Source organism: Microtus oregoni, unplaced genomic scaffold (assembly GCF_018167655.1).
Source record: "Microtus oregoni isolate MIOR12 unplaced genomic scaffold, Mior012 000035F_ref0000213, whole genome shotgun sequence".
In the NCBI taxonomy this organism is placed as follows: Eukaryota; Metazoa; Chordata; class Mammalia; order Rodentia; family Cricetidae; genus Microtus; species Microtus oregoni.
Genome location: NW_024543094.1, coordinates 12529162 through 12553155, shown reverse-complemented (window position 1 = coordinate 12553155; position 23994 = coordinate 12529162). Strand labels below are relative to the sequence as shown.

Here is a 23994-nt window from a genome sequence, read left to right as displayed (position 1 = left end):
CAGTTTGGATGCTCAACTTATTAGACCTGGATGGATGTGGGGGTTCCTTGGACTTCCCATAGGGCAGGGAACCTTGATTGCTCTTCAGGCTGAGGAGGGGTGACTTAATTGGGGGAGCGGGAGGGAAATGGGAGGCGGTAGCGGGGAAGAGACAGAAATCTTTAATAAATGCATATAAAAAAAGAAATTACATAAAAATCAAGAAAGATACTTCAAATATTTCTTTTTGTTTAATAAATTCTCTGTAATTTGTTTGTTATTTTTTTAATCATCAGGAAAAAAAAACTTGAGATTTTTGTAACATTTGACAAGCACCTGGAGCAGGAATCCTGCTTCTCAACCACTCCACCAATTACGGATACATATTGTTGGGAGCGAGGAGAGTCTCTGTAATGTTTAACAGCTCATGCTCAATATTCTTCTAAAAATGGATAGTAAGGGTGATCCACCGCACTGAAAGAGAAGAAGAAACACTGGTTGTTCACGAGTCACCCTTCTGATAGATAAAATGAAAACAGTCATGATTTGAGAACCCAGAAAATCTTCTGTGCACCCTGTCTTGCTAAATACAATGGAATACATCAGTGATTAAGGTTGTAGATCAACTGATTTAATTATTTTATTCTTAGAATTTTATTATGATTGTCTGTGTGCCAAGACATTCTTGTGGTGGTCAAAGGACACCTTTGATGTAGCTTGGTAAAGGACTGTCCCCGGGGAAATGTCAATGGACACTGAGAGAAGGAAGCTGAAAGAGAATGATGTTTTCCCTAGGACTTATTCATATCATCTTTGAGAGTTTATCTTCCACAAAGATTATTTGAATTACATGTTATACTGTTTTACTATGAACAAAGTTAGAATAGATTTTAGTGTAAAAAAAGTTAAAATAGTCTTGATGTATAACTGTACATTCATTATTATTGAATTCTCTTTTATTTCTCTGGATTACAATAAACATTAACGAGAAAGTATTTTCATGTGCCTCTTACTATATCATGAGCCATAGATAATCTGTTCTCTGAGTCTAATGGGCAGGTGAACCCTGAAGACATTTATTTTGGCTAAAGGTCATAGCGTATTCTTTAATATCGGTTCACATTGACAACTTTGACCATTTCGGGGGACAAGGTCACATGTATTCTGTGTTTCAGTTGAACTCCCTGTGTATCAAGGATGACCTTAAACTTCTCATCCTCCTGTTTCTATCTCCCAGGGGCTGAGAATAATGGTTTCGGCTATCATGTCTGTTTTTATGTGGTGCTTGGGAAGTGCTGAACCAACCAATCTACAGCCCCAAATTGGCCAGTTTTTAAATGGGTTTGTCCTGAGTCTTACTGCAGATCATGAAACTCAGAAGGAATTTCTCTCTTCTGAGGTTCATAGAAATACTTTTGTTGAAATCTTATTCTGAAAATCAGGTGTGACTTCTGTAATGACACTGTATTAAAATATTTTCTTGTGTTGTTTCTGTAATCTTCTGTCTCTTTAAGGGACAAGCCACGACCACTCCCTTCCTGCTTGCAGCATTGGTTCTTTTTTCCAGTCTCTCTCTTAGGAAGAAGCAGCCTCTGCCTCTCCCCTCTTCACTCCTCCTCCCTTCTCTGTCTGTCTGTCTGTCTGTCTGTCTGTCTGTCTGTCTGTCTGTCTCTCTCTTATTCCTTATCCCCCTTTCTGTCCTTCTTCCTTCCCTTCGATAACTATTAAATAAATATCCAACCCCACTCTGTATGGTGTGCCTATCTGTCTGTCTGCTGCTGCTGGGATCCTGCGGCAAGTCTTACCCACCATTGTCACATTGCCAGCGACCAGCTACATGGTGATCTGCTGCGCTTCTCATGTGCAGTCCTTGCCTAAGACTGGCTTCTCCCACTGGCCACTGCAGGGACCCACTGTCTGCTGCGCTGGGATCCTGCAGCCAGTAGCTGGGGACTCACAACAAACCCATTACAGTTTCAGCTCACTGAAAACTGGCTCTGGAAGCAGAGTAGCTGCTTCCTACAGTTAAGACCCAAAGTATTTTGTCTCGATGTATCCTCTGAGGCCTCTTGTCTAGGATTGGGATCCTCCCACCCATGAAAAAACTCTGACAGGGAATGAAGAAAGCAGTAAAACAGAACAAGAGTGAAAACATCATGCTTTTAGAACAGTGAGAGGTTTCAATAATGTAAATTGCTGCCATGGGAAAAAGAAGCTGGAAGTTCAGCCATGGGAACTGCCTCATCTTTCCCTGTGACCTGCATATAATAATATACTGGTTTGCTGTGTGAACTCTGTTCCCATAGCACTTTGTTTACTCCCAAGAGGAGAATGCCTTCTACCTGCCAAGGAATATAAAGCATAAGATGTGTCTCCTCCCCTTATTAGCTGTGCAGCTTTGTGTTCAAAGACATTATTCAAAAAAAACCCCTACAGTCAAGATATCTTCTGTCCCCTGAGCACTTCTATTGATAAGAAATAGTCTGAATGCTTTTCATCTTTCCTCTCTCCCTACTTTGAACTATAAGCTAGCCATAACAAAGAAAACTTCACAGAATGCCAGTAAAGACAATCTTGAGCAGCAGATCCTAGAGTCTCTGGTTCTGTTGAATCTTGAATTTGACTTCAATTCCTCACCACCAGTCACTGGTAGATCTCCATATTCCCAGGTCTCTGCTGGATGTTATAAGCACCCATTTGGATAATGTTATCTTTCTACTTGGTTTGTTCTACTTGGAATCCTCACCCTAGGGGTTCATTCTTCTCTGCTCAAGACTGTCTATTAGGAAGTACCTCAATTTCCCCAGCTGGATTTTGATGGATGTTTGTAAGCATCCAGTTTAGTAACACAGCCTAACCTGAGTAGACCCTGTTCTTTGTGATCCTCTCTATTGAGAACTCAGGCTTGTTGTTTTAAAGTTGCTGTCTCAGTAAACATCTGGATATTTTGAGTGCACAATGTTATTATGTTTGCAACCTATCTATCACCACTTATTATTTTACTTTGATGTGTGTGTGTGTGTGTGTGTTAAACTCACTCATTCAAAAGCAAAGGCTTAGCTAAACTGATCTTTTCCTGGATCCTCTAGAACATCTTCATGCTTCACCTTCATGCTAAACCTTAAAACAATCTAGAGGCATTACTTACAATGGCATACTATCATATCTATAATTTCTGTTGAGGCCATCAATAACTTTCATGTCCTCTGCGGTCAATTCAAAATCAAACACCTAGAAAGAAAGGAAAGACAGATTCAGAAAAAATAAAAATAATAAATAAATAAAACCATTGAAGTGTCCCTCTCCGTGGAAATATAAGGGTGATAGCAACAAGGGTGGTTTTAAGAGAAGAATTTTATTCACCATTGTGCTCCATATAGCTGGGACTCAGAACTTTTGACTGACTATGGCAGGACCCCCTTTTTCCATTTCTTTCCTATCTTGATCCACTTCACAAAAGAAAGACTGATCAAGCCCTAATCTTAAGAAAGGCAGGACAAAAAAGAGCTCCCGAATTAATTTTCAAATATAGATGAAATACTAGAATTAGCCTCAACAAAATTTTTTGAACTTTTCTTTCTTTGCTACCCTAGAGTTTGAGTCAGCTTTAAATAGAGCCCCTAAGTCACAGAGCATAATCTAACTCCTCTTCAAGACTTTATTAAATTGAAGAAAATCTTCCCCTGAATACCATTTGATGATTTCATGTTCTCAAACATTATCAGACATTATTCTTTTTATCAAAATAACTTCCCTGGTAATATATATATATATATATATATATATATATATATATAACATTTATTTATATCATGTAAATTTAAATATATCTCTCTAATTATCTATATCTATTAAAGGTATTTGTGATGGTTAAAGTTAATAGTCAACTTGACAGAATCTAGAACCATCAGTGAAATGACTCATAGGGCATGCCTGTATAGAATCACCTTGTTTATGCTAATTGATATGAGAAGACCCATTCTGATTTTGGGTAAGATCATTACCTGAGTAGGGCATCTTGGACTGCAAAAAGCAGAGAAGACTTGAGCATGCATTCAACTTTCCCTACATTTGAATGTTGATGCAATGTGACCAGCTTCCTCCATCTCCCGCCACTATAATTTCTTCTGTGATGGTAGACTGTACCCTTGAAGTGTGATTCAGAATAAATCCTTTCTTCCTAGAGTTGCTTTTGCCAGGATATTTTATCACAACAATGGGAAGAGAAATCACAACACTGTCCTTCCATCTATCTACCAGAAGTCCTTCTGAAATTCATTCTTTAAGTAATAGAGCTCCCATATTGCAGTGATAATACATGCTTACACTTTGTTCCACTCCTGATGTGCAGTGGTAGAAGAAGAGAAACAATTCACACAAGTTATCCTCTGGCCACCCACTGTGTGCTGGTGAGTGTGCCCTCAAACACAAATACATACAGAAACTAAATATAGAGTTAAATTTTAACCTTATGGGATTCTAAACAAAACAAATGAAAAACCACTGACTGATAGGAGAGACTAGCTAGTGCACATATGAAAAAACATTTAAGGAATAACTTTAATCATTGATTTCTTCATGTGGTCAATCTATAAATTTATCTAGCTCCTTTTCTTCATAGAGAAACACCAATGATTAAAGATAAAATGGCCATGTATAGCATCCCATACCTCAGAAAGCATGCCAGCATATAACTAAATAATTGTAAGTTAATGGAAAACACACACAGACCCATGGCCAGAACTATGGAAGTTAAAAAAAAAAGAAGTAAAAATGTATTGGAATAGTGAAGTGAGTTAACCAACAAGCAGTTGCATTTGGATTTAATCATAATCCAAACTGTAGTCCTTAGTACAAGCAGGGGTTTAAAAAGCATAGAATACAAAGAATAGAAATGAAGGTATTTAAAGTTCTCTGCCATCTGAAAGAACTCCCACAACCAACTGAAGTAATGGAGATACAATAGAGCTTGTTAACAAAATTGTAAAGGCAAAACTAGTATGGAGAAAAACCAGGTTTTTGCCCATGGCTTTCTCTGCAGCACTTTCAAGCTGCTGTCTGTAGCACACAGTGGCAATGCATGGGAACAAATAAATAGCAAGTGTTCCCATGTGAGGGAAATTTCCACCCCCCCAGATATCATTCTGGAGAAATGTCCCTTGGCCTTTACCTTGAAGTTCTCTTTGATTCTCTTCTCATTGAAGCTCTTGGCCAAAACCACCACACCCCTCTGTAGCTGGTAGCGCAGGGCAACCTGACCTGGAGTTCTGTTGTGTTTCTTGGCAATGGTCTTTAAGATGGGTTCCTCCAGAAGGTATGCGCTATCACTGCTTACCCTGAAAAAAATTCAGACATATACTCAAAATGATAGCAAATCTGGAATATATTGCCCCCTTACCTATATTCCCAGACATTTGAGAGCTACAATATAGTATAATTAAAGCAGAATTTCGTGAGTATTCACAGGGATTTATTTTTTATTGTAGCAATTATAAACAACTAAGTAATTCATCAGAAGATGGGAAGATAAATACTGTGTACGATAGGTATCCATATAGTAAAATATAGCAGAAATACAGAAACTTCCTTTTATCCTCAGAGGGACTGGGAATAGCACTGTTCCCAATGTGTACTATAAATATGTGTATTATATATATATATATATATATATATATATATGAAATGACACTTTTTCCAAGTTATGTTTGATGAATAAGTGAATCTTATATTTGATAGTATACAAAGCTAGCATGAATTTCCTTTTTCTTCTTGACAATTTCAGGATAGAAGATTCACTCTTATCATGGATCTTAGAAATCTCAGTGTATAAATTTTCTCTTTCATTAAGCTGAGAACTAGCACATTTTAAAATGAAGTAAGTGCCCTCTTTGCCCTATTCAAGTTTCAAGCAGTCCTATTCTTATGCTTTTGAGACATTAATAAGTAAAATAAAAAGTTCCTAAATGCAAGCCTTGCCATGCTATGGTGGTTGTCCTGATAAACCAAACAATGAACAAGTGACTAGCAAATATGGAGTAGATTTGGTGAGAATACTTAGAATAATATGCAATTTCAAAATAAGAATTGCATATTTCTAGAATTTTTCCATTGATAATTTCAAGCTACTATTAATTGATAACTAAAAGTATGGGAAGGAAAGAAGGAAAGAAAAGAAAGAGAAAAAGAAAAAAAGGCAGACAGAAAGAGAGACTGAGAGGGAGGTAAAGAAAGAAAGGAAAGATTTCAGGATAATTGCTGTAAAAATTAATGAGCTCAGGTAATTGTGATGACATAGGCCACACAAGCATAGACATGTGAATTCCAGATAGGCATGGGAGCATAAATCTGCAATCCTAGCACGTGGGAGACTACACAAAAAGGTTCTCATCCATGAGTTTGAAGACAGCCTGCTCTACATAGCATGATCCTAATTCAATCCATTCCCCTCACCCGTAAGCACAGCATTCCTATAGAACAGGCAAAACTTCTCTAGAGCAAAAGAACAGTGCAAAAATTAATAGTTTGAGAAGTGGTGAAAAAGTGTCAGAAGTAATAAGAACTTAAAGGCATACAAAAAGCCTTTTATTTTATTTTATTATTGATTAACTTCTGTTTTATTTTGTTTCACTTAAGAAAATTAAGGTTTTACATTAAAGGCTATAGTCTATTAAAAGCTCAGGACCAGAGACAATGTCTTTGACAGTCATCAAATGTCTTCTTTCTTAAGCTCTGTCTTAGTTATCGTTTCTATTGCGATGATAAAGCATCATGACAAACACAGCCTGGGAAGGAAAGGCTTATCTAATCTTACACTTCCCCATCACAGTCCATCCTTAAAGGGGTTCACAGCAGGAGCTGAAGCAGAGGCCATGGAGGAAGGTGGCCACTGCCTTACTCAACTTGCTCTCTTATACAACTCTGGACCACAATGTTGGCCACATCCACAGTGGGCTGGGTCCTCACACATCAATTATTAATAAAGACAATACTACAGAGATTTGTCAATTGGCCAATCTTTTAGAGACTTTTTTTTCTAGTTGTGATTTCCTCCTCTTACCAGATAAGTCTAGGCATGTGTCAAATGTCAACTTAACCAAAAAAAAAAAAAAAAAAAAAAAGTAAAAGAAAAAGAAAAAAATCAACCAGTGTGGGCATATGCAAATTTACTGTGTCTGAATCTACAAACAGAACTCAGAATCCACTGACAAATGTAATAGCAGTACTAGTTTCATAAGCCTATGAAATTTTAACAATGTATTACAACTATAAGTTCATAAATTCAGGTGCATATATCCTTTGAAAAATCTCTTATAACATGGTAGATACTGTGCAAGTCAATATCACCACTTGGAAAGACAGTCATATTTTCTTCTGGGAATTCTCTTTTGGGTTTCTGTATAACTTTAACTGATTTTATGAGGGAAGATGATTCTAAGCTCCTCCTAAATTAAACATTACATAGTGTATAAATAAGAAAGTTTCTAGAAATGATATGAATGTGGGTTTTACATTTCCCCTCCGTTTCAAAGTGGCATGGCTAGGATATATGTAGTCTCATCACTGTAGATTGGTTCCTAAAATCTCTTTAAGAACTCTGTGTATTAGTGCTGCAAACATGTAGACAGATAAAGCAAGAATAAAAAACCACTGGCAAGCCTGTAATTCAATGCTGGTGCATAGGAACTCCTCCACTGTTGAAATGGTTTCTTCATAGTTGAACTTTTCCACAAGGTTAAAAGTTAATCTTTGTCAACATGGAATTGTTGACATAAGGAAATAAAGTCCAATGGTCTCATTACCAGGTTGGGTCTCTGCTGGATCCCAGGGCACTGTAGGCAACTAGAACAATATCTCTGGACTTGCAGAACTCCAGGAGTTTGCTCTGGTTGAGATATGGGTGACATTCTACCTGTAAATTTCCAAAACAAATCGGTATTAGAATGTATGAGCCAACAAGGTCATGCAGATTTTAAAAGTATCTTGAGGGCAGATCTACTTCTATACTGACTTGAGTACAATGTGTTTCAGAGTTTCCTGGAAATACTTTCTTCTGTCCTTTTATTAGTATTTTAAGATTAAAATCTCCCATTTCTTTTTTTTTCTTTTTTTTTTATTGAGAAAAGGAGAAAAAAAAAACAAGTTTCCACCTCCTCCCAGCCTCCCACTTCCCTCCCCCTCCTCCCACCCTACGCCCCCTCCTCTCACCCTTCTCCCCCTCCCCCCACTCCTTTCCCCCTCCCTCTCCAGTCCAAAGAGCAGTCAGGGTTTTCTGCCCTGTGGTAAGACCTAGGACCTCCCACCTCTGTCCATATCTAGGAAGGTGAACATCGAAACTGGCTAGGCTCCCACAAAGCCATCAAATTAAGTAGGATCAAACCCCCGTGCCATTGTCCTTTGCGTCTCATCAGCCCTCATTGTTCGCCATGTTCAGAGAGTCCAGTTTTATCTCATGCTTTTTCAGTCACAGTCCAGCTGGTCTTGGTGAGCTCTCAATAGATCAGCTCCACTGTCTCAGTGGGTGGAAACAACCTAGATGCCCTTCAATGGAAGAATGGATGAAGAAAGTATGGAATATCTACACACTAGAGTACTACGCTGCGGTAAAAAACAATGACTTCTCGAATTTCGCATGCAAATGGATGGAAATAGAAAACACTATCCTGAGTGAGGTATCCCAGACCCAAAAAGATGAACATGGGATGTACTCACTCATAATTGGTTTCTAGCCATAAATAAGGGTCACGGAGTCTACAATAGGTGAATCTAAAGAAGCTAAGTAAGAAGGGGAACCCAAGGAAAAATCTCCCATTTCTAACTTGCAGTCACTGTCAGTTTCTATAGAAGGAAGCTATAGCCTGTTAGAGCAAGGACTGGGTATAGCCATCGTTAGTAGACTGCAAGCTTTTGCCCCTAGAGAGGGAAGAAGTGGAAGCCTTGTAGGAGGACTGGATGTCCAAGGGGAACAAAGGAGGGGAGAAGGATAAACAAGGATGGCTGCACTGGATGGGGAAACATCGTGCCTTTTAAGCTTTAGGAACTTATATGACTTTCGTCTTCTGTTATCAAGCCTTTTTCTCTGATCCTCAATGTATAAGAAATTCAAAAGCAACCTACCAAACTATCACAGTGTTCAGTGACTAGTTCCCATTATCATGTGGAGAACCATAACAGGATAAATGGCTTGATTTCCTTCATAAACAAACCAAAGGAGAATAGAGTGAGAGTGAGAACAAAGGACAGGGAGAAGGGAACCCCAGAGACTAAGGATGGAAATGGGAAACGAACACCAGAGAGCGAACCCCTGATTTCAAGAAAACCTTTTATATCTATAAGGTTTTAGATATCTATAAGATATATCTTATATATCTATTTATACCACTCAGTGGAGATATTTGGCCATTTTGCCTCCCTACTTTGAGTCAATTTGCTCTAAAAATCAAAAAAAAGCTAGGCGTGTGGTGTGGGGGGATAGCAGAGTAGTGAGGGTGCATACCTTTATTCCCAGCACCCAGGAAAGAGAGGCAAGCAGATCTCTGTGAGTTCAAGGCTAGCCTGGACTATAGAGCGAGTTCCAAGAGAGGCTCCAAATCTACACACACACACACACACACACACACACACACACACACACACACAGAGAGAGAGAGAGAGGGGGGGGGGAATCACTGCCTTAAGTAAGCAAAGAACACTGAACAAAGGAATTTAAAATAGCTTAAAGGCACTTACGGTAATGCTCAACATTCTTATCCATCAGAAAAACACTAATCCAAATTACCCTGAGATTCCATCTTATACCTATAATAATGGCTAAGACCAGTAACACTGATGACAGTTTATGCTGAAGAGGTTGTGGAATAGAAGGAACGCTTCTGCATTGCTGGTGGGAATTCAAACTTGTACAGCCTTTTTGAAAATCAGTATGGTGATTTCTTAAAAAATTAGGAAATAACCTACCTCAAGACCCAGCAATATCACTTTTAGGTATATACCCAAAGGATGCTCAATCATACCACAAGGACATGTCCACAGCTATGTCTATAGAAGCATTATTTGTCATACCTAGAGCCTGAAAGCAATTTAAATGTCATGCAATCAAAGAATGAATAAAGAAAATGTGGTTGGTTTAGAGTGGAATATTACACAGTAAAAAAAAATGATGACATCTTGAAATTTGCAGGCAAAAGAATGGATCTAGAAAACATCATACTGATTGAGGTAAACCCAGACCTAGAAAGACAAGTATAATATATACTCACTCATAAGTGGCTTTTAGACATAAAGCAAAGAAAACTTACAATTCACAACATCAGAGACCCTAAACAACAAAGAGGACTGTAAGAAAAACATACATGGATCTAATCTACATTGGAAGTAGAAAAAGACAAGATCTCCTGAGTAAATTGGGAGTGTGGGAATTATGGGAGAGGGAAGAAAGGGGAGTGGGGAAGTAGGGAGGGGAGCAGAGAAAATTATATTGCTCAATAAAAACAATTAAAAAACCTGTCTTAAACAATAAATACATTAATAAATAAAAAATAAAACAATGTGTTACAGGGTATAGTGACAAACACTTCGCTACTTGGAAGACTAAGGCAGAAAGATTGAAATTTCAAGGCCAATCAGATCATTCAGAGAGAGCCTACCTCAAAATAATTTACTAAAGACCACAAGCTAAAACTCATTGTTAGAGCATTTGCCTACGGTGTGTGAGGTCTCTGGTTTAGTCCCAAGTATCGTGAAAATAAAAATACGTAATCATACTTTGACACTCAAGATATTTAGCGATACCAATTATTGCTGAAATTGTAGGTGTTTTAACAGTGTTCTAGCTGTAATGGAAAATTAAAAATGCTGCAGGATCTCTGGTGGTGGCAGGCAGCAGAAATGCTGCAGGTCCCCAAGTGGTAGTAGCAGGCCATGTTGCAGGAGGCAGCAGGCCCTGAGATCCGTCAGTCCCAGGCAGGGACAGCTGCAGGTCCTTGAGCAGTGGCTAGTCAGGGCATGGAGACATGCAGAGGCAGGCAAGAGAGAGATACATGGATAGGCACACCATACTGAGTGAGGCTGGATGCTTATTTCGTGTTAATGGAAGGGAGAGGAGAAGGGGAGAAAATCAGAGAGAGAGAGAGAGAGAGAGAGAGAGAGAGAGAGAGAGAGAGGAGAGATGGAAGATGCCTGTCCGTGAAGGACATGGAAAAGACAGAGAACCCAGGCTGGAAGCTGAAGATCAGCCTGTCTCAGCAGATGGAGATGTGAGTGGGCGTGAGTTGTCTTTTAAAGAGACAGAACAATCATTACATTTCCATTCTTTTTTATAATAAAAAGGTGGGAGATTAGGCACCACAGGTTAAAGGAATTGGGGCAGCAGAAGCTCAAGACTGCTTCCTGCTTATTTGTGGGCATCATCTTTAGGGGGGACCTGAGAAGGCTGGGTGCTGGCCATATCCTAGCATAGCTAGTCTTTTTGCTCCTGTCTGTTGTCATATGGAAATGTCTGGTGTCTCTTACACCTGTTTAATTCTCTACTATTATCAGTTCTACCGTTAAACTTTTATTGCAAGCAGTTTTTTTTTCTGTCCTTTTACAAGTGTAAATCTTACTTATTAAGTTTAGAGCCAGTACAATCAAGCTCAGACTCAGCCCTCCAGGAAGGTTCTATACTGTAGTTATACCTGATAAGCAGCCCTCAAATACACAGAGATCAGGGGAATATGACATTTAAATAAATATTTAATTATTAAAAAACTTTTCATAACAAAAAGAGACAGGTTGGCTCCTATCAGCAGTACTCTATTTCTTCCTCAGAAGACAGAAGATATATGGGCACAGAGCAAAGTCCATCTGCAATTTGCTTCAACTGCCAAGAGCTGACCACTGGGAAAAAACTGCCTTTCATCTAAAGTGAAGACATCCAGATGTGGACAGAATTGCTGGAATCGACAGCCTAGCTGCTCAGGTCAAGGCAGGCTTGTCTTCCTCCAGATTTCTTAGCCTACAGGATCTTCTGGAGCCTGGCAGGCCCTGTGCTAAACAGCAGAAGGCAAATACAAACTTTAGTGACCATGGAGGACCCTGGAGAGTAACTCTAGGTGCCAACTATGTAAGTTCTCTGCAATTTTTTAATCAGTAACTCAAGTAAAATTTTATCCTTCTCTGATGCACTTTGACAGGTGAGAGGTTTTTACCAGTTTAAAAGGACAACCTCACATCTCTCTCACTTCTTCATGTAAAGTCTTTAGCATTATCTCAGGGTTTCTATGATGTGGTGCTTTAATGAGACATGTCCTCTATCGTTTTAAATACTTTGTTTCCAGGTGGTGTCCCAGTTTGGGTAGGATTAAAAGTTATGGCCTTGTTGGAGAAGATGGGTCAATGGAAGCAGTCTCTGAGAGTTTAAAAAAATAAAGTCAAGTCATTCATAATTCTTGCTCTATTTATAGCTTGCAGTTTGTGACATCAGTTACGAGCTGTTCTTGCCACTATTACTCCTTCATGCTGTCTAGATTTTCTGGCATGAATGCTTACATTCTCTTTCCCTCTGGAAGTGTACACCTAAATAAAATTTCAACTCTAAAAAAAAAAAAACAAATTTCAGTAAAATACAAATACAAGACCTGCAAGTTATAAAAGTATGAGGACAAATATAAGTTATCAAACTTCTCTCTCGTGCTGCCTTCCATAGTCCTAAAAATACTTTTCATTGTGTAAAAATATCTGTCACAGTCATTCTAACATAAATATGCTACTATTTATACAATGTATTATGCCTAAAACTTCTGTTTTCACAAACCCAGAGAATTCTTGTGAGTTCCAGCGAACCGAATTGAAGGATCTACCTTAAACAGGTCAGATACATCCCCCTCAATTTCCTGGTCCTAAAATATTTTTTCTATAAACTTTGTCCTCTGTTCTACCAATACCTTAAACAGGTGTAAGAGACACCAGACATTTCCATATGACAAGCAACAGACAGGAGCAAAAAAATATCTATGCCAGGATATGGCCAGCACCCAGCCTTCTCAGGTCCCCCCTAAAGATGATGCCCACAAATAAGCAGGAAGCAGTCTTGAGCTTCTGCTGCCCCAATTCCTTTAACCTGTGGTGCCTAATCTCCCACCTTTTTATTATAAAAAAGAGATGGGAATGTAATGGTCTGTCCTTCTCTTTTTTTTTTATTTATTTATTAAAGATTTCTGTCTCTTCCCTGCCACCGTCTCCCATTTCCCTCCCCCTTCCACAATTAAGTCCCCCCCTCCTCAGCCTGAAGAGCAATCAGGGTTCCCTGCCCTGTGGGAAGTCCAAGGAACCCCCACCTCCATCCAGGTCTAGTAAGTTGAGCATCCAAACTGCCTAGGCTCCCCCAAAGCCAGTACGTGCAGTAGGATAAAAAACCCATTCTTGAGTTCTCAGAAGTCCTCATTGTCTGGTTTTACACTATCCTGAGTGAGGTAAGCCAGACCCAAAAAGAGGAACATGGGATGTACTCACTCATATTTGGTTTCTAGCCATAAATAAAGGACATTGAGCTTGTAATTCACGATCCTAGAGAAGCTAAATAAGAAGGTGAATCCAAAGACAAACATATAGGCATCCTCCTGAATATTAACCTTCATCAGGCAATGAAAGGAAACAGAGACAGAGACCCACATTGGAGCACCGGACATAAATCTTAAGGTCCAAATCAGGAGCAGAAGGAGAGGGAGCACGAGCAAGGAACTCAGGACCGCGAGGGGTACACCCACACACTGAGACAATGGGGATATCCTATCAGGAATTCACCAAGGCCAGCTGGTCTGGGCCTGAAAAAGCATGGGATAAAACCGGACTTGTCCTTCTCTTTAAGAGATATGCCATGCCCACTCCCTTCCCTGTTCACTGAGGCAGGCTGATCTTCATCTTCCAGCCTGAGTTCTCTCTCTTTTCTGCTTCCCTTACGGAGAGGCAGCTTCTTTCTCTCACTTCTCTCCTCTCTCTCTCTCTCTCTCTCTCTCTCTCTCTCTCTCTCTTTCCTGTTCTCCCCTTCTCCCTCCAGAACCCATCAAATAAATACCCAACCTCACTTGGCATGGCATGCCAATTCATGTCTCTGTCTCTTGCCCACCACTGCATGTCTCCCTGCCCTGAACCAGCCACCACTCCAAGACCTGCAGCTGTCCCTGCTTGGGACTGGCTGCTATCAGGGCCTGCTGGCACATGGTCTGCTGCCACCAGTTGGGAACCTGCAGCATTTCTGCTGCCTGCCACCGCCAGGGATCCTGCAGCATTTTAAATAATCCATTACACTAGAATTGTTAATTATTTTAAACTATGTATTTTTAAAATATAGGATAAAACTATATAATGCCTGCCTCACAACTTCAAATAGTATGTATATGACAATTTACATACTATTGTATATAAGAGAAATTATTTGTATAGGAGAGAAATTATTGCTTGAGTGCATTGATGGGTGCAGGTGAAGAAAGTTGTACTCATACAATTCTCAGTGCATTTGTGGATCTAAATTCTGCAAAGGTTAAAAGTCTTTGAATATTATTTATAAATATTTTTATTCTAAATTTAGGAAAGAAATGACCACAAATTATCTACGGTGCCACGAGAACAATACAGGAGCAAGACAATTTTGCTCTGCTTTATTTCAATCAAGTTTTTTTTTTAAAGATTTTAAATGAACTAACTGGAGACCTCGGCTTAGGCACCTGGGAAGCCCCTCTAGGGTCAGGTCTCTTGCCAACCCTAAAGTGGCTCCCTTAACTAAGAATTGTGGTTCCGTGCTCCCCTGTCCAACCTTCCTTTATCCCAATCCTCCTGTTTTCCCAAGGCCCGACCTCCTTCCCTTCTAACTTTTCTCTCCCCATCTCCCCTTACCCCCATACCACCCCACCCCCAAGATCCCAATTTTCTCCCCGGCAATTTTGTCTACTTCCCTTAGCCAAGAGGATAACTATATGTTTTTCCTTGGGTTCCCCTTCTTACTTAGCTTCTTTAGATTCACCTATTGTAGACTCTGTGACCCTTATTTATGGCTAGAAAACAATTATGAGTGAGTACATCCCATGTTCATCTTTTTGGGTCTGGGATACCTCACTCAGGATAGTGTTTTCTATTTCCATCCATTTGCATGCAAAATTCGAGAAGTCATTGTTTTTTACCGCAGCGTAGTACTCTAATGTGTAGATATTCCAGACTTTCTTCATCCATTCTTCCATTGAAGGGCATCTAGGTTGTTTCCAGGTTCTGGCTATTACAAATAATACTGCTATGAACATAGTTGAACAAATGCTTTTGTCATATGATAGGGCATCTCTTGGGTATAGGATAGGGAACCTGAAATGACCCTATCCTAGAGCAATACTGACAAATATCTTGCATATCATCATAGAACCTTCATCTGGTGATGGATGGAGATAGAGACAGAGACCCACACTGGAGCACTGGACTGAGCTCCCAAGGTTCCAATGAGGAGCAGAAGGAGGGAGAACATGAGCAAAGAAGTCGGGACCACGAGGGATGCACCCACCCACTGAGACAGTGGAGCTGATCTATTGGGAGCTCACCAAGACCAGCTGGACTGTGACTGAAAAAGCTTGGGTTAAAACTGGACTCTCTGAACATGGCGAACAATGAGGGCTGATGAAACGCAAAGGACAATGGCACGGGGGTTTGATCCTACGTAATGTGATGGCTTTGTGGGAGCCTAGCCAGTTTGGATGTTCACCTTCCTAGATATGGATGGAGGGGGGAGGTCCTAGGTCTTACCACAGGGCAGAAAACCCTGACTGCTCTTTGGACTGGAGAGGGAGGGGCAAAGGAGTGGGGGGAGGGGGAGAAGGGTGGGAGGAGGGGGTGTAGGGTGGGAGGAGGGGGAGGGAAATGGGAGGCTGGGAGGAGGTGGAAACTTGTTTTTTATTTTTTTCTCCTTTTCTCAATAAAAAAAAGAAAAATAAATTTTGTTGTTGGTTTTTAAATAATTTATTCTTGTTGTTTTAATAGTTGGCTAAGGCTCTACCCTGTATATACTGACTACCCTTTCTAAAGTTCCTATTGAGTATAATGAGCATTTTTATGAATAAAATCAATTTTCGACTCCTCAAAAAAAAAGATTTTAAATGATTTTTAGTACAGCACACATTGTGAGTGTTACTGAGCAGTGGTATTCCATCTAAGATTTGTTGTGATTTCAGTCTATCAACCTGCCTTCCCCTGTCCTGTTCTTCCCACTCTAGTCAACCTGAGCCGTCATGGATATTTCCTGTCTCAGTGAAAATAGCTATAACCTAAATAGTTAGTTTGAAACAGAGATTTGGGGAGTATCGAGGAAGGAAGAAGTTTGTGAAGAACAGAAGGCAAGGCACAGCCCTGGTGAACTAGAGCTCACCTGGTTGCAAGTGGGCTTGTACTTTAGCCCTGGTTTGTTCAGAATCAATTCCAGCTGTTTGTGGTTGAAATTGGACACCCCGATGGACTTGGTTAAACCTAAGTCTTTACACTTCTCCAGTGCCTGGGAGGAAGAAATTATGTAGTTAATCCTATTTGTACTCTGCCCTTTGGAGATTCTTTTTGGGCTTTCTGAACACTTACATAATAATTTCAGTTGCTTCCATAATAACTTCATTTACTTACATTATATTGGTTACAATTTTAAAACAATTTTGACACTTGAATACACCCTTGCCTAAGGCACTCAACTGCAATGAATACACATTTGTCTGCTCATTCATTTACATGCACATTGAGAAAAGCAAGTACATATAAGTCTCCCCTTACCTTCCTCGCCCTCGTCAATGGCATCTGTTGTGATACCAGGATTATAATGGTTCTTCAATAAATGTCATTATAGTCAACGACAAAGAATTCTAGGATCTTGTGCTAGTTAAAATGTATTATTAATTTTTCTCTTTAATGTTGACAAACTGTATACAGGATAGGGTATATAGAAGCAGGTTTCATTCTCTATCACAGCCTGCTTAGTGGTAAGGCAGATTACACTTCTCCAAAAGCGTGTTTATCTGTCCTGGAATAGTATTGTAACCCTTCTTGAATGTCTTTCAGCTGATTTACTTCATATAGCTTATATTGTTAATGGGATTGAGGAGGCAAAGAAATGTCTACTTCAAATTATAGTTGAGATTAAAAATTAAAATTCAGCCCCTCTAAACTCTTCCTCTACAGATGAGATTACAGAAAGACAGAGAAGGGATGGTGGTGGTTGTTGCTGTTGTGGTTTTTTCTTCTCCCAACCACAGCTCCCCCTCCCACTGCTCCTCCCATTTCTCCTCCTTGTCTCCTCTCTCCCCCTTATCCACTCCTCATTCGTTTCCTCACAGGAATGAGCAGGCCTCCTAGAGATATCAGCTGAACACAGAATAGTAAGGTATTATAAGACTAGGCATTATGATATGCCTTAGACTTGTCAGTTAATGAAACAAAGTTCATCTCTTCTAATTCTTTATTAATTGCATCTTCTCTTACCATATAGTGCTTATTGTCTACAGTAGTACATACCTCCCATGTATCACGAATGTCCACTACATCTAAAATAATTTCTCCCTTGGCATCCTTTGGCAGAAGTTCCTCTCCAGGCTAGAATGCAGAGAGAAAAAGAAAGTTAACAAAACTTTCTCTAATAGTCAATTTCTATTGGCAAATGATCTTACTCATCCAACATTCACTCTGTGTGTGAGAGTGTGTGCACATACATGTGTGCACATACATGTGTGCACATGTGTCTTTAAGGAGGCACTCTGGAGAAAGAAAATTGAAATTATCTAATAGATTATACTGGGCTATCTTCCCCTTGATTGCCAACACTTTTCTCCCCCCAGAACTCTCATGAAGCACTGAATCTCACCAACTATGAGGGCTCTTCCTGTCTTAATTTCCATATCCCAGTGACAGAATAGTATAAAGGATGGGACTTTCGCTATTAATCATGAGCTTTTGCTTCCCATTTTATGATGACTCAATTCTGAGTTAATGAGTCTTTCAGATGTGAACAGCAAACATGTATCATGATAAGAAAATGAAACCATGAGGCCCAAAGTAGCCCAAGCCACACTGTCCAACACCCAAATTCAGATCTCTGTGTCCTAGAGTCAGAGACAGACATAGGTGAGAACATGTCCTGAGGAGATGGAGACTCCCCCTGGAGTCTAAGAAGTCTCCACAACCTGGTGCACTCTGATCTATAGAAGGCAGTGAGGTCCTTGAACTTCAGCCTTCCTAAAGATTGAGGATGAGCATTTTTAGAAGGCTTGCCCCTGTGGTCTCTCAGCGGTCATGCAGAATCATAATCATTTACCTATTCTGTTCATCTCAGATTGATGTATCATGCTCAGTAAAACCCAGAAAAAATCTCATTGGCCTGAGATAACACAACTAGGGAATAAAAATCCAAAACTGACCTTCATAGCAATCGGTACATGAATAATGCAGAGATCTACATAATCCAGCCCAAGTTTCTTCAGTGATCTCTCCAGGCACTGACGAACCAACTCTGGTCTAAGGAAAGTCGCCCAAATCTACAGTTTTCAAACGGAATCATACACTGTGGTGAAATGATTGATATGGGCTATGGTGGTCTCAGCTAAGCTAAGTATATCTGGGGCTAAGTTTTTATGTGTTTTTATTAAAATTTTTATACAATTTGTATCATGGTTTCCACCTCATCCAAATTTCCCTAAATCCTACCCATAATCAAATCTAATTTTGTGCTGTTCATCATAGATCACATCCTCAATAGAATACTGAGATTGACTTGAGTGTTTACAATATCAGGAGAACGAGCAGAATTTAGAAAACCACCAATTTCAGTGTTTTAAGAACTAGAAGTTTTGGTCTCAAAAGAGTCAAGAAATGGTGAGTTGGATGTGGAACAAATAGAGAAAAGATATAGAAGATATATAGCAAAACATTAAATCATGGGACTGAGCAACATCTTGTAGAAAACCCCACCCCATTGAGGTAGCCAGATGGAATTTCCCAGTTAAAAGTCCATCCAGGGCAGAGTGATGAATCCTCTTGGGTGAGGTTTCCAAGAAACTGAACAAACACAGTAAAGTAGACAAAGGATTTACTGTTCTTAGCAAACCCAGAATAAATTCTAAGAGATCCCATTTAAAAACAAGCTGTCATGAGTGTAACATAGGTAGGAGACATCTGTAGAGACCTCAGCTCAGATGGAATCACACTGGAAGACTGCCTTTCCACCTGAGGAAACATTACGAATACCAGTGTATTCAACGCAGATTTCAGAAAAGGATTTTCCCTTTCATGAACAATATTTTCAACCTCACTTGGTAATCTATTGAAGAATTAGTTACTCAGGGCCCAGAGAGGCCAGATTATCCAACAGAACTGCACCCTTACTCTATATCAAGACAATGTCTGATATTCAGAGATACTGAGTAGCTGCCACATTGAATACACTTTGAAGCAAAACAAGGTTTTTCTTTTTAAACATTTTATCATTATTTTTGTGTGTGTGAGTGTGCGTGCGCACGTGTGTGTGTGTGTGTGTGTGTGTGTGTGTGTGTGTGAGAGAGAGAGAGAGAGAGAGAGAGAGAGAGAGAGAGAGAGAGAGAGACTATCAGTGCATGTGCATGGGTTCTACACCCATAAAGGTAAGACATCAAGAATCATCTCTCTTCTATTATGTACTTGCCAGGGATAAAAGGTTACCAGGCATGGCAGCCTGCATCTTTTCTACTGCATCATCTGTTGACCCTGTTCTTCATTTGTCTATAATGTGTCTTTGCAATAAAGCCACAATTCAATCTGAGACCCAGGGGGTGGTGTCTCCTTCCCCAGGAACATATCTGAGTTGGCAGTGGCTTTCAGCCATTCTGTCCACAAGTGCTCACCTTGGTGGTGTAGAATAAATCTTCTCTCTTCACAGTTCCATCAGCCATCTTGTCTCTGAGGGCCTGTCCAACTTCTTCCTCATTTTGGTATAAGTATGCAGCATCTATGTGACGGAAACCCACATCAATGGCTATTTTGGTAGCCTCATTAGCCTTGCTCTTTGGAATCTATAAAACAAGAGTAGGAAGAGTTGGAGATGTGACCAACTCAGGAAAAAAAAAGCCATTTATATCTCCATTTCATTTTTTTTTCTGAGTTGCTGCCAGTCTTATGGTTGATCTTGTTTGATGATACAAACTTGATAATAGATTTACAATCTATCTGAAGATACAGACTACAAAAGATTAACTTCTAGATCTTTACTGAATGATTTAGTGATTCTTATGAAGCATGTCATTGCAAGTTTCATTCAATAAAGATTAGTTGGAAGGAAGGAACTAGCTAGCAGGAAAACAACACTGGGAGAAAAATTCTAAGGCACGCAGGAGAAGAAGGATGAGAAAAAAGAGAAGGAGCAGAAGAAAGTTGTCCCACAGGAAGCTCATTCATAGGGAGAGAGAGCTAAATAAAGAACTCCAATTTACTGCCTCAGTTTCCCCACTTGCTGGATGCAATGAGCGTCCAATTTGATGATGTCAACTCTTTCTGATGCTATTTGTTCAGTTACTTGGAACCCTCATCCAAGGGGATACTTCACTCTGCCCAGGATGTACTTTTAACTGTCAAATTCCATCTGGTTGCCTCACTGGGTTCCCACAGTTAGTTTCTAGTAGATGTTTTTCAGCCCCTGATTTAATGTTTTGTTATCTATATTCTGCCTCTCTCTGTTTGCCCTCATAATTTATTCTTTTATTTTCTTGCATATATTGAATAAATAACTAATTCAAAACCAAAAGTATAGCCATCATAGATGATCCTGCAAATCAGTGAAATGTGTATTTTTCCTTTCTAGTTTAAATAGTAGTTTATTGATTTTAATACTTTTTCTTACTGACAAAAATTGATCCACTAATTTTACATGCAAGAAGTTTACATGAGTCTGTCCCTTGGTCTGCATCAGAACTAGGAAGACTAAGGGTAGGTAGGATGCTAAATTCATATCATTGAAAACCACAGTGAGAGTATCTAGATGTAGCAGATGCCCAGAGAGCTGAGAACTACTCTTCTGACCAGTTATTGTTACCAGGACAAGGACCACACCTTAATAAGCTGCTGCTTGGTGCCAAAGTCAGGATAATAATATTTACAAAATTTCCTAAAATGTCAATCACTGTATAGTTTAATGATTTAATCAGATATCCTGTGTTTGTATTGCTCCCAGGACACTTAGCTAGACAAACAATACCACAAAGCATACAATGGAGCAGGCTTTTATTCCAGCAGTGACCCCATAGGGAGGTCATTTATTGAGTAAAAATCACGTTCAGAATACAAACTTCTACTAGATTGTAAAAGAAGCTTCTGTTTGTTCCTTCCTATTTCTCAATGGCATGTATTACATTTAATTTTACAAGTGAAAGCATTATGTAAGAATGATTTCGTTCTTTTCCCTAAGATACAGTTCTATCTTTAACAACAGTAATAAATGTCAGTTAAAACAAACTGGTTCTGTTCAATACTAATACTTTGTCATTCTTCCACCAACAGTGAATATATTGATTCCTGTCATTTCGAGACACTCCTTCCCAAGCCACTCAATGCTTCTATTACCTGTGACTAGCGTTAGACACTTTCAGTTCACTACAATGACTTTTTGGATGGGTACATAATGTGTTCAGTAAGAAGTGTGATGCCATCCCCATTGTTACTTTATATTTTGCAAGTTTTCAAAACTAACTTATGGATAGAATGTGGATTCCCAGAGACATTTTATAAAACTTTTAAATGTTTATCTATGCTCATCAATTAGTGCATCTCTTGGTCTTTATCAGTGAAGCTTCTTTTTGCCATAGACAATGACTAATACCAGGACCCACAACTGTTTAGTCCAGAGAACAGGTGTCCATAGAGGGCTCATCCATAAACGGGAATTCTATTGCTCACCCTTTCTTCAAGAGGCTCGGGGAACATCATGTAAGAGGAGGAAGAAAGAGTGTAAGAACCAGGGATCATGAAACAGAAAACTGCTATACAACAGTGTTTTCTAGATGGGATGGAACAGCTTGCATTCATGAGCTGACAGCAGCTGTGGTTTTCTGCAGAAACCCTCCACAATATCAGTCCAGTCAACACTGCAGCATGCACAGAGGATGGGCTGACAAGAACTTGTCCCCGCCCCAGATAAACTGCTACTGACAGTTGATGACTTCTGGGAAATAGAAAAATCCACTTATTCATGTTCCAGAGGACGGCCTCATATTCAAGTATATATATATATATATATATATATATATATATATATATATATATAGTCAGTATTAATGATTTTAGTGGGGAAGAAGAAGAAGAAGAAGAAGAAGAAGAAGAAGAAGAAGAAGAAGAAGAAGAAATGAAGTTGGGAACGAGAAGTACGAGTCTGAGAGGAGTTGGAGGTGTGGAATGAGTGGTGCATAAGATCGAAATATGTTCAAATAGTTGAAATTCTTTAATAAATACATCTTCTTCTAAAAAACTCACAGCAAAGCTGCAGTCTGATGTCCCTACTGTTAGCTATTTTCTCCTGTATGCATTGCACATAGGAATTTCTAACCAAGAGTAAAATGCAGGAGAAGCCTGAGCTTTTGATGACAAAAATTTAAAAAATTAGTAAGAATACTTATATCAAGGATTTAATATACTTATAGATGTAAGGACTTAAATATATAGCAAGCATTGAGATTTGGGAAACAATGTTAATAACAATAATGACACATAATTCGCCTACAAAATCTTTAACCTCCAAATCCCAGACCTAACATCTTGGCATCTCACCAAGTACCAATACGCATTCCCAAGCACGAACAGAAATAAATTGTAAGCAGGGAAAGGGAAGCCCGGGTGAATCATTCACCAGGTGCAGGTCTCCTGCCTTCTGAACGCACTTCCAGGATAGCTGATATCTAATGCTTTAGTTCCCGAGAAGCCCACTTACTTCATCTGGAGCAAACGTGCCAAATCCAAGCACTGGCATCAAGTTTCCATCATTCAGCTTCACTGAACGACTATGTTTGAGATCCATGGTGTCCACAGCCCAACAAGTCTGACTCTTGTTTTTCCTTCCTCAGTAACCTGAGCCGAATAAAAGGCAAGGCTCCAGCACTATTTATTTCTGTCAAGAAAGGAGGGGCCAAGATTGCAAAGGCTCCAAGGTTGGAGTGAGTCCATGGGCTTTCTTATAATCCCTTCATTTCTCTACAGCAAACACACCTAGAAAGTTTATGTATGAAAAGATGTTGGATTTTGAGCTCCTAAACAGAAAAGCTAGCTGTGATATTCTGCCCCTGATAATTACACCAGACTTACTTTATAAAATACAAAACTATCATCAGGGTATTCATTTCTATACATGAATTCTGATACAGAACCTTAGTTAATTTCCTCACCCTGTGTTTGTTTTATAAACCTTAACAAAAATACTTTATAAATTTTCTCAAACAAAGCTTGTTATCTGCACCCAAGCACACAGACAACAAAACTCCTTTGGAATATTACTTTCAATTTAGTTATCTAAATTTCTTCTTCCATGTGTTAAGGTTTCACTCAAAATTCAGATTCTATTTTGCTTTTTTAATAAGTTCTATTCGAGAAAACCTAGATTTATATCACAGATGAATCTCGGGAATGTTGCCTTTGTTTAAACAGCTGTTTACTTCTGTAATAGCCTGTTCTCCTCCAGCTCAGTCACTACCAACATTATACATTCTGCTTGTTAAGCTCAGCATATGTGCTTGAGTCTCGGGTTCTTCTTGACTCCTACAGCCTCATTAATAATATTCATCATGCTCTTCTGTGACACCTTACATTGTTCTAATATGTATTAATGAAGCTCAATATACATGTTGGCAAATTACACTCTAAATTATATCAGAACGTCAGCTATCATTAGAAAACCCTAAGTAGCACTTTGCTCACTATCACAGATATGTCACACTTCCTCGTTTGAAATACTCCAACTGGTATTCCAAAAGTCCTATAATTTGTATTGTAATTTCCAATCCATCTTATCTCTTGGCA

General features: G+C 39.3%; 1 protein-coding gene across 2 annotated transcripts; it reads right to left on the bottom strand.

Annotated features, from left to right (window-relative positions):
- Nucleotides 1-214: 214 nt before the first annotated feature.
- LOC121432606 (aldo-keto reductase family 1 member C15-like) lies at nucleotides 215-23079 on the bottom strand. 2 transcript variants are annotated; one of them, XM_041630680.1, is made up of 9 exons: nucleotides 22913-23078; nucleotides 19842-20009; nucleotides 18384-18500; nucleotides 17485-17562; nucleotides 16358-16480; nucleotides 7779-7888; nucleotides 5150-5315; nucleotides 3128-3210; nucleotides 215-453 (listed from the first exon to the last, which is right to left on the bottom strand). In XM_041630680.1, exons 1-9 carry the CDS (start codon nucleotides 22997-22999, stop codon nucleotides 411-413), a joined length of 975 nt encoding a protein of 324 aa, XP_041486614.1. In that variant the 5' UTR covers nucleotides 23000-23078; the 3' UTR covers nucleotides 215-410. The 2 variants fall into 2 exon arrangements, with proteins under 2 accessions (XP_041486614.1, XP_041486615.1); XM_041630681.1 differs by lacking the exon at nucleotides 18384-18500 and having other exon boundaries at nucleotides 22913-23079.
- Nucleotides 23080-23994: the final 915 nt, after the last annotated feature.